The sequence below is a fragment of the Prunus persica genome, chromosome G6 (genome assembly GCF_000346465.2).
Source record: "Prunus persica cultivar Lovell chromosome G6, Prunus_persica_NCBIv2, whole genome shotgun sequence".
NCBI classification, from domain to species: domain Eukaryota; kingdom Viridiplantae; phylum Streptophyta; class Magnoliopsida; order Rosales; family Rosaceae; genus Prunus; species Prunus persica.
The window spans coordinates 12,894,566-12,906,565 of NC_034014.1; the positions used below are offsets into that span (position 1 = coordinate 12,894,566).

Consider the following 12,000-nt stretch of genomic DNA (forward strand, 5'->3'; position numbering starts at 1 on the left):
TCAACGTATACCGTAAAATACATATGCAGGGTGTATGAAAGTTCAATGAATAACAGAGTACAAAGCGCCGATAGATGATTACACATACTCCCTTCAAAAAATTATCTTCTAACTAGGATATTTTCATATCATCTTCTGGGGGATCACAAGACAACAGAAGTCTCATTCCAAATCCCACTAAGCAATTTTTTTCTCCATATCTTTTTGAGTTTTCCTTAAGGGATGGGAGCAAAGGTGTTGAATAAAATGAGTCAAAGAGGCAGTATAGTTCCTAAGCTAAGGGGCAAGGCAACATGCCTTTACATTGAGAAATTCCCACATCATCCACTGTGCTAGACATGATTTCTTCCGAGAGCAAACAAAATTCTATTAATGAAAAGGAAATTACAATGTGTGTTTAGAGTGAAGTCTATAATGATGTGAAGAATGTCATTCTTCCCCGTTTACCTCCTCCTCATTATCTTAATTACAGCTTGAGACTATTGAAGTGGTGCTATTAGACAAGAATGCATAAAATAATGAATAATATAAACGAGTAGAAAAAATCACATCGGGGTCAACCATGGGATTAATTGGAAAAGTAAATATTTACTCTTGACTTACGAAAAACTATTTTGGTTCCTGGATGAAGTTGCGAACATAATACATAGTCTAATTATTATAGCATCAATATTCCTAGCTGACCCTCATTATAGTTAAAATTGGGATATGATGCAGAACTGTTTCTGAACCTCATGGATCCATGAGATTTAGTTATCTTCATGCTTAAAGTTTATTTTGTGTGAAAGTGCAGAAAAGAATCTTGAGTTGTTTTTCTATGTTAAACAGTGCCAAAAGAATGTTGATCTGCTTTATGATTCAACTTGTTTTGTTCTTTGTGTTGTGATTGTGTATTACATCATGATTATATCCTTTTATTGGTGCATCTTGAAATTATGAGAGCTTCTTCTTATCTTTTTTCACTATATAAATAGTTGGATGAAGTACTATATCTAACATTTCACTTTTCCCTTCTGACATTGTGTGTAATACTTTCAGGATGTCAGGAGAGGGCTAAATTCTGTTCGTAAGATTTGCAGAGAGTATAAAATTCCTGGGGTATTTGGCCCAATTATTGAGTTGCTTGATTGCGATGAAAAGTTTTTTACTGCTGTTGAAGTAACTGCTGGGAACAGGTGCTCAAAGTTTCATAAGCATTCTATCCCCATTCTCTTAGCTGTTGCCATATTACTGAATAGTGTTATGATCTGTTAGCTATTGCCTTCCTTGTTGCCTTCCAGTTGTTCTCTTATTGATTTCTGTTCTTTCTGAACAGCTTGTTTCACGTTGTGGTTGAAAATGATGAAATATCAACACAGATAATTAGGCACCTTAATTCATTGAAGGGTGGACGAGTTACGTTTATCCCCTTAAATAGGGTGAAGGCTCCACGGGTAATTTATCCACAGAATTCAGATGTGGTTCCTCTGTTAAAGAAGTTAAAGTTTGCTCCAAACTATAACCCAGCATTTGCCCAGGTTAGCTTCGACCTGAATTATCTTGTAAAATCATTGGTTAGTGTTCTGTCCACGTCTGGTTGGTGATATCATTTTGGTAGTTGAGATGTGTGTTTGTTAGAAGTTATGTGGTTAAATCCTTGGTTGCAGAACCACAAATTTTGCAATTTCTGCTTCAAGGGTGGATCTTTGTTGTTTATTGTGTTGTTCCTCTTTTGTTTAGTATATTTTTAATCTAGTAAAACAGCTGTGCTACTCAACAAAAGGGGGCCAAAAGGAACCTATTATACATTTTAAAATGTAGTGTATCTATGAACTCTAAGTAACTACCTCTGCTACCTATATTTCTGACACTGAACCATTAAAAGAGACGACAAAAAGCGTGTAATTATTTAACCGCATAACAGTACTGGTGCATTTGGGTGGAGAAAATAAACTTGGGATTTAGACATATGAAATGACTTATATTTATTGACTTGTTTGGGTTCATGTACAAGGAAAGTCAGATATTCAATGTGAAACCTAGATATTTAACCACAAAACAGTTAGTGGTAATTGCTCTTGTTTTTATGCTTTCTACATTGAACCTAGATTTGTGGAATGTGGTCTCACTTTTGGTGAATCAGTATCATGCTTTACATAGATAAAAGGTTTAAAGTTGGATTTGAATACCTTCTGAAGTGGGTTCACCTTAAGATTATGCTAGGCGTGATGGCTTACTATATGTCCGTTTCAATGTTACAATTAGTGGTAATACTTCTAACAATGTTAAGAATGACCTTTCATCATAATATGTTCTTATCTCTCTTAGGTATTTGCAAGAACAGTTGTTTGTCGAGACCTGGATGTGGCTACAAAGGTTGCTCGTACTGATGGTCTAGACTGCATTACTTTGGAAGGTTTAAGATAGAGCTACAGATTCTCTCTGCATTATCTGTTGCACAATATTGTAATTATTAGTTCTAAATCTTGACAAATCACCACTTATTCTCTAACAGGTGATCAGGTCAGCAAGAAGGGTGGTATGACAGGAGGGTTTTATGACCATAGACGTTCAAAATTGAAGTTTATGTGTACAATCATACAGAACACAAAATCTGTCAACATGAAGGAAGAAGAACTGGAGAAAATTAGATTTATGCTTCAAGATATCCTTTTGAAAAATGATTTAATATTATGCAAAGCAGTAAATTTTTCCATTCTAGCCTTCTAATTTACTTCTCATTTCTTTCTTAGTAATCTAATCTTTATGTTTCCTACAAAAAGAAGTCCTTGTTTTTACTAAATTTACCTCACAGATAGACCAGAAAATTACAGATCTCGTAACTGAACAGCAGAAAATTGATGCTAAGCGGGCCCACGACAAATCAGAACTAGAACAGCTTAAGCAGGACATTGCCAATGCTGATAAGCAGAAAATTTTGATTTCTAAAGCTCTTGGGAATAAGGTAATTTTGATATTTGAGATGACATCACCTGCGGTGCCTAGGGGAGCTTATATTCTTCTCTCTTGATTGTAGGAAAAATCACTTGCTGATGTGCGGAGTCAAATTGATCAGCTTAGAGCCAGTATGGCCATGAAGAGGGCTGAAATGGGCACAGATCTCATTGATCATTTAACTCCAGTGGAGAAGGATCTTCTCTCAAGATTAAACCCTGAAATAGCAGATCTTAAAGAGAAGCTTATTTTATGCAAGACAGATCGTATTGAGGTTAGTGAAATATAGTTAATTGATTTTTAGAGTATTCCACTGTATCTCTATTCTGATCTGAATATTTTATTCTACTCTCTTCATTTGCATCTCATAGACTGAGTCAAGAAAGGCAGAGCTCGAGACTAATTTAACCACAAACCTTAAGAGGCGTAAGCAAGAACTAGAGGCCATAATCTCTACCATGGAGACTGACAATTTGCATGGTGAAGCTGAAATTAAGAGTCAGGAACTGAATGATGCTAGATTGTTGGTTGAAGATTTAACAGAGCAGCTCAGAAGTGAGGGCGTTGACCTGCTGTTTTGAATTTCCAGTTTTGAAGTTTTAAGTTTTGCTCCTGTTTTTTTAATACAGTTTTGTTCATCAGGAGTTTCCGAAAGCATAGATGGCCAGTCAAAGCAACTCAGGAGAATCAAAGATGAAAAGACTAAGTTAAAGGTAAAAGTGATTATATTGTTAGATTCTAAATGCATGTTGCTGCTGCTAAGACGATCACTTGTGAACGCAGAATTTGGAAGACAACTATGAGAGGACTCTTCAGGATGAAGCCAAAGAGCTAGAGCAACTTTTGAGTAAAAGAAATATGTTTCTTGCTAAACAAGAAGAATACTCGAAGAAAATCAGGGAATTGGGCCCATTGTCTTCAGATGCTTTTGAAACGTATTGCATCTGTCCGTACTTTGAATTATTTTACCTAATAATTAATATTAATATTTTATGCACACACTATCTGGAATTTGTTCAGGTCTCCAAATTCTCATAAATCTATTTGGGTATTTTGTGGTTTTGTTATTTGTTGATACCATTTGCACCCCTTAGATTTTTTTTACCACTTCTGCCAAGATTTGAACCTAAAAAACTATTTCCACCCCACCTGTTACTTGAGCCAGAGCCGTTATGTTTGGATCCTTTGGGCTATTAATCTGTAACTCAACCTCTATTATGAAAGTTCATCATTGATGCATGCTGTTGGCTAGGTTCTTTTTGTATTTTCTTTTTTCCTTCTTAAGTCAAGATGTAACAGTCGGGTAGGTTGGTGTTTATTTGTTCTCTTCTACTGGAAATGGTAGGTATAAGCGAAGGAGTATCAAAGAATTGCATAAAATGCTGCACAGATGCAATGAGCAGCTGCAACAATTTAGTCATGTCAACAAGAAAGCACTTGATCAATATGTAAATTTTACAGAACAACGAGAAGAACTCCAGAAAAGGCAAGCCGAGCTGGATGCAGGTGATGAGGTATCAAGCTGTGAGATATGTTGTATTGAGTTGGTGTTTTCATTAAATGGTTGGCTAAGATTTGGTTATTTTGACATGACTTCTTCGAATTTTGCAGAAAATTGGAGAACTTATACAGGTTTTGGATCAAAGGAAGGATGAATCAATAGAACGTACTTTTAAAGGTGTTGCTAGGCACTTTCGAGAAGTTTTCTCAGAACTTGTGCAAGGTGGCCATGGTTACCTTGTTATGATGAAGAAAAAGGTTTATTGTTGGACTGGATTCTTTATAGTTAATCATAAGATGTGTGGACTTAGCTTGATGCTTTGTGTTTATTGGTTCAGTATCTGCTGAAGGAATATATTATTAGTATAGCTGTTAGATGAGTGGCCTGAGATGTTTGGACACTCAGACCCATCTAAGTGTTCTTTTAGAAAATTATTTTTGGTTTCCGTTAACAAGAACATAATAAACGTTTCCCATTCTATTAATTTTCATCAAAAGAGGAGACACATAACTAGATTGAGTATCTAGGTATCGTCTTCTTGAAAGTTCTTTATTTTAAAAGCGTAGATAAGATTCATATGATTTTACTTGAATATGTGTATTGTATCCACAGGATGGTCACCAAGGTGATGATGATCAGGATGAGGATGGACCACGTGAAGCGGATTTAGAGGGAAGAGTCGAGAAATATATTGGTGTAAAAGTGAAGGCACGTATTTTCTGCAGTTTCCTTTGCTAAAAACTAATGCCTCCACTATTGTTTGTCCCAGCTATTCAGATTTGAGGGTTTAGATGTGCCCTCGGTATAAAGTGGGGTAAAAGATCTCCCTGAGGTATCCAAAAAACAAAAATTAGAAGGAAAAAAAAGAAAAGAAAAGAATGGGCAAGTAGAATTTGTAATTTAATAATTTATAAGTGGGATTTGAGGGTCTACATGTGCCTTTGGGGATAAGTGGGGTAAAATATCTCCCCGAGTTATTAAATAAAATAAAAAAAGTGGCAAGCAAAACTTGTAGCTGAATTCTGGATAATTTACTTAGAAAAATGATGTGCTCCTTGTGTGAGACTGCAAGTTAAACCCAGCCTTACAATACTGTCAAATTTTACAAAATAGATGTTATGATGTTTTCAGTTGAAGGTTGTAAATGCTTTTTGAATTGCCTTTTTTTGGGTCCTTGTGGCAGGTTTCTTTTACCGGACAAGGGGAAACTCAGTCGATGAAGCAGTTGTCCGGGGGTCAGAAAACTGTTGTTGCGCTAACGCTTATCTTTGCCATCCAGCGATGTGATCCTGCTCCCTTTTATCTTTTCGATGAAATAGATGCAGCACTGGATCCTCAATACCGAACAGCTGTTGGAAGTATCCTTTATGTCGGTTTCTTGTTCTTTGTTGTGTTTTGTTGCTTTCTCGCAATATTAAATTGTTTTTCACTGTCATTCAAGTATAATATATGCCACAGAAGCATTCATATGCCAGCCAAGAAGTGTCTCCATGTTGGTCCAATGTGTGTCTCCATTTGTAGTTGTAATTGTCAACCTCTTTTCCAACGATTAATCTGCATAAATGGTTATTGCCTTATGGGTAGCAAGTTTGTCTATTTGCTTGCATGTGTCTTCATAATTATGATTTATTCATGAGGGTTGTTTGAAAAAGAAAATATATGACTTCTATGTAATTTTGATTGGATATTTGGTGTATGAGTTCTAGATGACAGGATTAATTTGAAATACAGTTTCTGTTAACTGTCGGTGCCTTGTGACCGTCTTCTGTGGGTGTTTGTTCATTTGCATATGACGATATTTGGCTTTTTCCATATTCAGAATGCTAATTTTTTTCAATGTAGGTAATGGGTGCCTTCTTTACATATCTTTTTAATATTTTGCTGTTGGAAATTTTACCGCCATAGGAGTTCCTTAATTACCTGTTGATAGATATGATCCGGCGCCTGGCAGACATGGCAAATACTCAATTTATAACCACAACATTCCGGCCAGAGCTTGTGAAAGTTTCTGACAAAATATATGGTGTTGAACATAAAAACAGGGTGAGCCGTGTCAACGTTGTCTTGAAGGAAGATGCATTGGACTTCATCGAGCATGACCAGTCTCACAATGCAGAGTAAAGGTTAGGACAAGTTTTGCATGTACATTTCATTGGTATTTCAAGAAGTTGATTAGGTTATTTTGGGTACATGCTACAATTCCTGAGTTTTAAAAACAAAAACATAGACAAGAAAATAAGCCCTTGAGTTCTTTTGTAATTGTTTGCACTTAGTAAATTAGGCTTGCAGCTGGTCTGTCATTTTATTCTTATATGACCTGTTTCAGGATCTGAAATTTTTTTTTTTTTTTTTTTGGGTCCGTCCAGCAAGGCTCGATAAAGAATGATGGATCAATTTGCATTTTGTTAAATTTATACACTGATAGCAGAGTCAGATCTTGTACAAAGTAGGTTTCGCTGCTGTAGATGCTGAACCACTAGCGTTATCCATTTGCCGTTTGTTGTATAAGATTGCATTACTCTTTAAGTATGAACCATGGGCACATAATACTTGTAAACCATGGATGCCACTTTGAACCTGAGAAATTGGATTCTGTTGTTGGTACATATTATATAATCTAAAGGAAATTCAGGTTTACATGATGTTTCTGATTTCGTTTGCGTTCTCTTTGGAAAGCTTTACAAGATGTTTCAACAACCCTAGTTGGTAAAATGTGTTTGGACACTATTTATTTTTGTCCCTGATTCTAGCACAACCAACTCGTATGAAACGTTGAATTACAGATGTACGTTGCTGCACAAAATAAATCATGCAAATTCATTTGAGCACGTTTGTGCAAGCATATATATGTATGTGTATATATATATATATATATATATATAAGTGAATGACGATTAATAAAAGTTGTTCTCTGATTAATTTTGACCTAGTTGGTAAATGATCAAGTGAAACAAAAAGTTTGAATCTCTGATAAAAAAAAAGTAGTAGTCCTGATTATTCAGGAATTTAATCGAATCATATATTGTAATGTCATATTTCCTGCTATTCTCCAAGATTTGACAACGAGGTGAAGAAATAGATTCATCATTCTACTCCAATCGATTCCTAAAGGAGGGAAAAGAGGGTTAGAGTTAGCAGAGGGGGAAAATGAAGGGTGTGCGTAATCTTTGCAGCTTATGAGTGTTCCTCCACAATGAGATGTGGCTTATTGAAGCTCAGTTCGTCCCTTAATAACTTCATGAGCAATACTTCTGTCGCCAACTTGGCAAAACCTGCATTCAGAGTCCAAGTAAAGCAAAGCAAAGGCCATACAGATGAGACGGAGGATATATAGTGATCACTAGGTAAGGGATAAGTCATAGCACTACCCTAAAACCTCCATGCTCATGACGAAATGTACCGCTAGCTCCAACCAGCCCCCGACATTCTCCAGGGAAGATGGCAAGCTGCATTAAAATCTAGTATCTAGTTTGTAGTAGAGAGCTCTATGAGGTGCCTTAGTTAGTAGCTAGTGCCACCCTACTGCTTTAGTTAAGAGCTAAAAACTCATTAAGTTGATCACAAGGCCAATATATGGCCAAACTCTCTACCACTGTAAACCGAAGTTACCGTTGGGCCATAGCCACACCCAGCAATAAAAGCAAATTAACCCATCTCCCTCTCAATATAATTCCCTAAACGTTAGTGACTTGAGTAAGCTTTAATTCATTGGGAACCATCATGATTCTCATTTTGATTCCAGGTTTGTATGAGCAATTTGATGGAAGTGTCTGATTCTGATTCTCTCTTTTAAATTATTTCTCACTCTCTTTCCTTGACTTTCCTCCATTGGGGTTTTTTTTAAGGCAAAATTTTAACGATGCCACATTTTTTGCATCCTTTTCACTACTATTTGTATTCGTTTTCTGTTGAACGAAGTTCTTTCCTTTTGATTAAAAAAAAAAAACCAAGACATATTGGAATCATGGGAGTTGAAAGACCTGAGTGCAAAAACTCCAGATATGCAAATAAGCAATAACAAAGTAATACCAAAAAAACAAAACGAAAGGAATTTCCAAAATTGTATGGCTGAGCCATTCTGCCAATTACCACCGGCTTATTGGCATGCAATGAGAAGACAATAAAGAGAGGATATAATAACACTACTAATTCGCCTGACTTGGCTTAACGCTTATTAACCGGCTGCGTTGTAAGTCCAAAACCAAAGGGCAAGAGGGGATCATAATTTTTTTCACCAAAATTCATAGGGAGCTGATCTACTCTCCTGAACCAAGTCCTAGGAAGCTTTCCAGTGAATCCATAATCACCATACAGAACATCAGCCACTCCTTGGCCTTCAGTTCCAGGCAACCATGCAGCCACAAGAGCATCCATCGACGAAAGGTAGGGCTCAATCACAACTGGACGCCCGGATACTACAATAACAGCACACTTGACCGCGCCACATACGTTGGTGATAATGCTTGGACCTGGTTCTGCAATTGTCAAATTTACGCTGTCCCCTTTTGTCTCAGCGTAAGGAAGCTCACCAACAGCAACTACGGCGTAATCAAACTTGTTTGCCTTGACAAAATTTGTGTCGGGATTTAAACTGAAGACAATTTCTGTGGTCTCGTTAACTGCACTTGCTATGGCACCTAGGATGGTGGTTCCTGTTTCAAAAACAGGATCATGAGTTTTTTTTTAAAACTCTAGTATTTGAGAACTTTATTCACACTCCGAAAAAGTCATCATTCAATCCTTCTGTATTACACAAATGAGAGAGTGAACCATGAACACAATTTAGAGACACAGAGCAGATATATATAGATGTGTTTATATATATACCAACAGTGTGGTTGTTGCCACTAACTCCCTGCCAAGTAAGACTCCAACCCCCACATTGATAGCCCAAATTGTTGGCATGAGTTCCAGCAACTAAAATCCTGTTGGCCTTTTTAGGTAGTGGCAGCAATGGTGCAGTTGGTGTTTTGCCATTCTTCAAAAGGACAAGTGACTTCCTTACAGCTTCCCTTCCCAAATCTCTGTGCTCCTGGATTTGATCATGAACAACATTCATTTTAGGACCTCAATAAAATTATATTATTGGTTTCTTTTTTCTAAATCAAGCACAAAATTCTTTTTAGAAGCTCCAGTGTGAGTGATCAAAACCTGGCATCCAAGCCGGGGAATATATTCATAACTAGACATGGGGTTTTCAAACAGACCCATCATGAACTTGACTGACAGAATTCTCCTAACTGCATCATCGATACGACTCATGGGGATACGTTTGTTGTTCACATGTTCAGTTAGAAACTTGACGAAGTCTATATAATTGTAGGGAAGCATGATCTGTAAAACATTACAATGCAGTTCCAGTATCAGAAGAGTGCTCTCTTTTTTATTAGTTTTTTTGTTTTTTGCATTGATAAGATATAGAGCCACTGACCATGTCTAGACCAGCTTGAATACTAAGAAGGACTGAGTTAGAATAATTTGTAAAGGGGGGATTGCTTATTTTGTCAACACCCAGCCAGTCAGAGATGACAATGCCCTGAAAATTAAGAACACCAGCATGGTAGTTAGTGCTTCATTCATGTCAATTTAGTCTGACAACAATTTGAACTGAAGAGTGTTCTTGACAAGTTTAGATAAATGAAACATAGCCACATCATTTTGGTGATCAAAATTCGATGCATAAATTTGTTAACCATAGTTCTCTTCGAATTTTAATGAACTTTACCGTTGCTTTGTACCTTAAACTTAAGGGTGTCCTTGAGATATTTGGTGACGAGGTCATGGTTAGCGTGCATCTTCACTCCGTTCCAGCTGGAGTAGGACACCATGACAGTGGCTACACCCTTGGCTATGGCTTCGGGATAACCGGGCATGTGAATGTTCAACAATCCTTGCCAATCAATGACAGTGTCATTCTCATTGATGCCCTTGGTAGTGCCGCCGTCACCCACATAGTGTTTTGCAGAGCCCGCTACCTTATCCCTACATATATTTCATAAAGAAAAACTTCACGGAGAGGAGAAAGGTAAGAATGAGTAAAACATTTGTGACATCAAAAAGTTCATCATCTAAACACACATATAAGTTTTACTTACGTTCCACCGACGTAAGGAACGCCCTTTGGTGAACCAGCTGGAATTTCACCTTGCAATCCGATTACGAAATCAGTCATTTGTTTAACAATATTCGGATCCTCGCTAAAACTCTCATAACATCTACCCCATCTCGGATCTCTGCAGACCTATTCATTGTATACATCATAGAAGCTCTGAGATTATTTTTTTTCTTTCAAGTAAGTAGTCTGGGAATGGGATAAAGACCATTCCATGCTTAAATTACTAGAAAACCATTGCAACTTCTCTCTAAATTAATTGTTCAATGAATGGAAATCATACCGAAACACATGGTGCAAATGAATACTGAATGCCAGTAGCTCTAACTTCAAGAGCAGTCGCAGCACCAATTCTCTTCACAAGTTCTGGATCCCTGAAATTGTCATATACAATTCGAAACAACGTTAATAGCACAAGCGCCAAGGGAGGATGGGAAAATGAGTTAGGATTTACATAGGTAAGGATTCAATTCTTTCCAACATACCAAAAGTATAGAACAGTAAGCGATCAGAAGCTAGTGTTATTTAGATAGTTATGTTAAGTACTTTTATTAGACTCAAAGCCATTCTGATTATTCTTGTAATCAAGGTTTTTAATTTTTTCCTTCTATTGGTTTTGAGTGTGGATGCATCAAAGAATCACTTGCCTGGTAGCTCCAAGTCCAACATTATGTGGGAACATTGTGGCCTTGTAAACGTTATTGTGGCCATGAACTGCATCAATGCCATAAATCATAGGGATTCCAAGCCGGCTTGCAAGTGACCAGTTCTGAAACTTGTTAATCATGTCTATCCAATCCCGCGGAGTAGCCTGCGTTCGCGGCACACTCTCTCCACCACTCAGTACACTGCCTATATTGTACTCCTTCATGACCTTGGCTGTGATATTTCCGCGGTCTACTTGCGCCATCTGACCAAGCTTTTCTTTTAGTGTCATCCGGGCTAGAAGGTCCTCTACGCGAACATTGATTTTCTCTTTAGGGTTCTTGTATTTCACGTGATGTGCTTTTACTTTTATTTTTGTCCCTTCTGCACAGCAACAAAGGCACACAAGTCCCACTAAGAGAACAAATGAATTTGTCTTTATGATCATCCTTGGAATCTCTCTATTTAAACCTGTAGAAGTATACATACTGAATTTCCTGATGTAAACAAAAAATTTATTAAGGTATACCACAGAAGGAGAAGAAAGGTATTTCTGGTTTTATTAAATGGAGAAAAACACATCCTCCCTTTAAATCAAATATTGCCAGTGAGAATTCCATTCACTAACTTAAGGCCAAATGGAGGACCCTATGTAAAATATCTCCATGCAAACACCGATACAGGATGAACAAAGCTGTTCTAGTCTAGAACTTCTAGACACACTCAAACAGATCAACTTCAATTTCTTCTCATGCATTGACAGAACTCTAAAAGAAATTTATAGGAAATAACAACATTCCTTTTTATT

General features: G+C 37.0%; 2 protein-coding genes across 2 annotated transcripts in view; one reads left to right on the forward strand and one right to left on the reverse strand.

The window, feature by feature from the left end:
• The window catches only part of LOC18774440 (structural maintenance of chromosomes protein 3), a 17,284-nt gene extending 10,198 nt beyond the window's left edge, over positions 1-7,086 (forward strand). The window contains exons 16-30 of the mRNA XM_007208669.2: positions 1,039-1,175; positions 1,316-1,517; positions 2,308-2,395; positions 2,495-2,644; positions 2,793-2,944; positions 3,017-3,208; positions 3,306-3,489; positions 3,577-3,647; positions 3,718-3,869; positions 4,280-4,448; positions 4,546-4,692; positions 5,048-5,143; positions 5,619-5,793; positions 6,366-6,558; positions 6,802-7,086. Of these exons, the coding sequence (XP_007208731.2) occupies positions 1,039-1,175; positions 1,316-1,517; positions 2,308-2,395; positions 2,495-2,644; positions 2,793-2,944; positions 3,017-3,208; positions 3,306-3,489; positions 3,577-3,647; positions 3,718-3,869; positions 4,280-4,448; positions 4,546-4,692; positions 5,048-5,143; positions 5,619-5,793; positions 6,366-6,556 (2,106 nt within the window). The 3' untranslated portion in view covers positions 6,557-6,558; positions 6,802-7,086. The remainder of the gene's footprint in view (positions 1-1,038; positions 1,176-1,315; positions 1,518-2,307; positions 2,396-2,494; positions 2,645-2,792; positions 2,945-3,016; positions 3,209-3,305; positions 3,490-3,576; positions 3,648-3,717; positions 3,870-4,279; positions 4,449-4,545; positions 4,693-5,047; positions 5,144-5,618; positions 5,794-6,365; positions 6,559-6,801) is intronic.
• On the reverse strand, positions 8,266-11,640 carry LOC18774194 (beta-glucosidase BoGH3B). Its single transcript, XM_007208664.2, has 8 exons — positions 11,195-11,640; positions 10,831-10,921; positions 10,531-10,676; positions 10,174-10,417; positions 9,867-9,971; positions 9,587-9,769; positions 9,263-9,467; positions 8,266-9,087 (listed from the first exon to the last, which is right to left on the reverse strand). Exons 1-8 carry the CDS (start codon positions 11,638-11,640, stop codon positions 8,600-8,602), a joined length of 1,908 nt encoding a protein of 635 aa, XP_007208726.2. The 3' UTR covers positions 8,266-8,599.

Bases quoted from the DNA above. Each gene is read 5' to 3' on its own strand.
- LOC18774194 (XM_007208664.2), bottom strand. From the start codon at position 11,640: ATGATCATAAAGACAAATTCATTTGTTCTCTTAGTGGGACTTGTGTGC. The intron at 9,972-10,173 runs GTACAAAGCAAC...CTTAATTTTCAG, and splicing joins AGGACACCCTTAAGTTTAAG to GGCATTGTCATCTCTGACTG. The intron at 9,770-9,866 runs GTCAGTGGCTCT...AATGTTTTACAG, and splicing joins TTCAAGCTGGTCTAGACATG to ATCATGCTTCCCTACAATTA.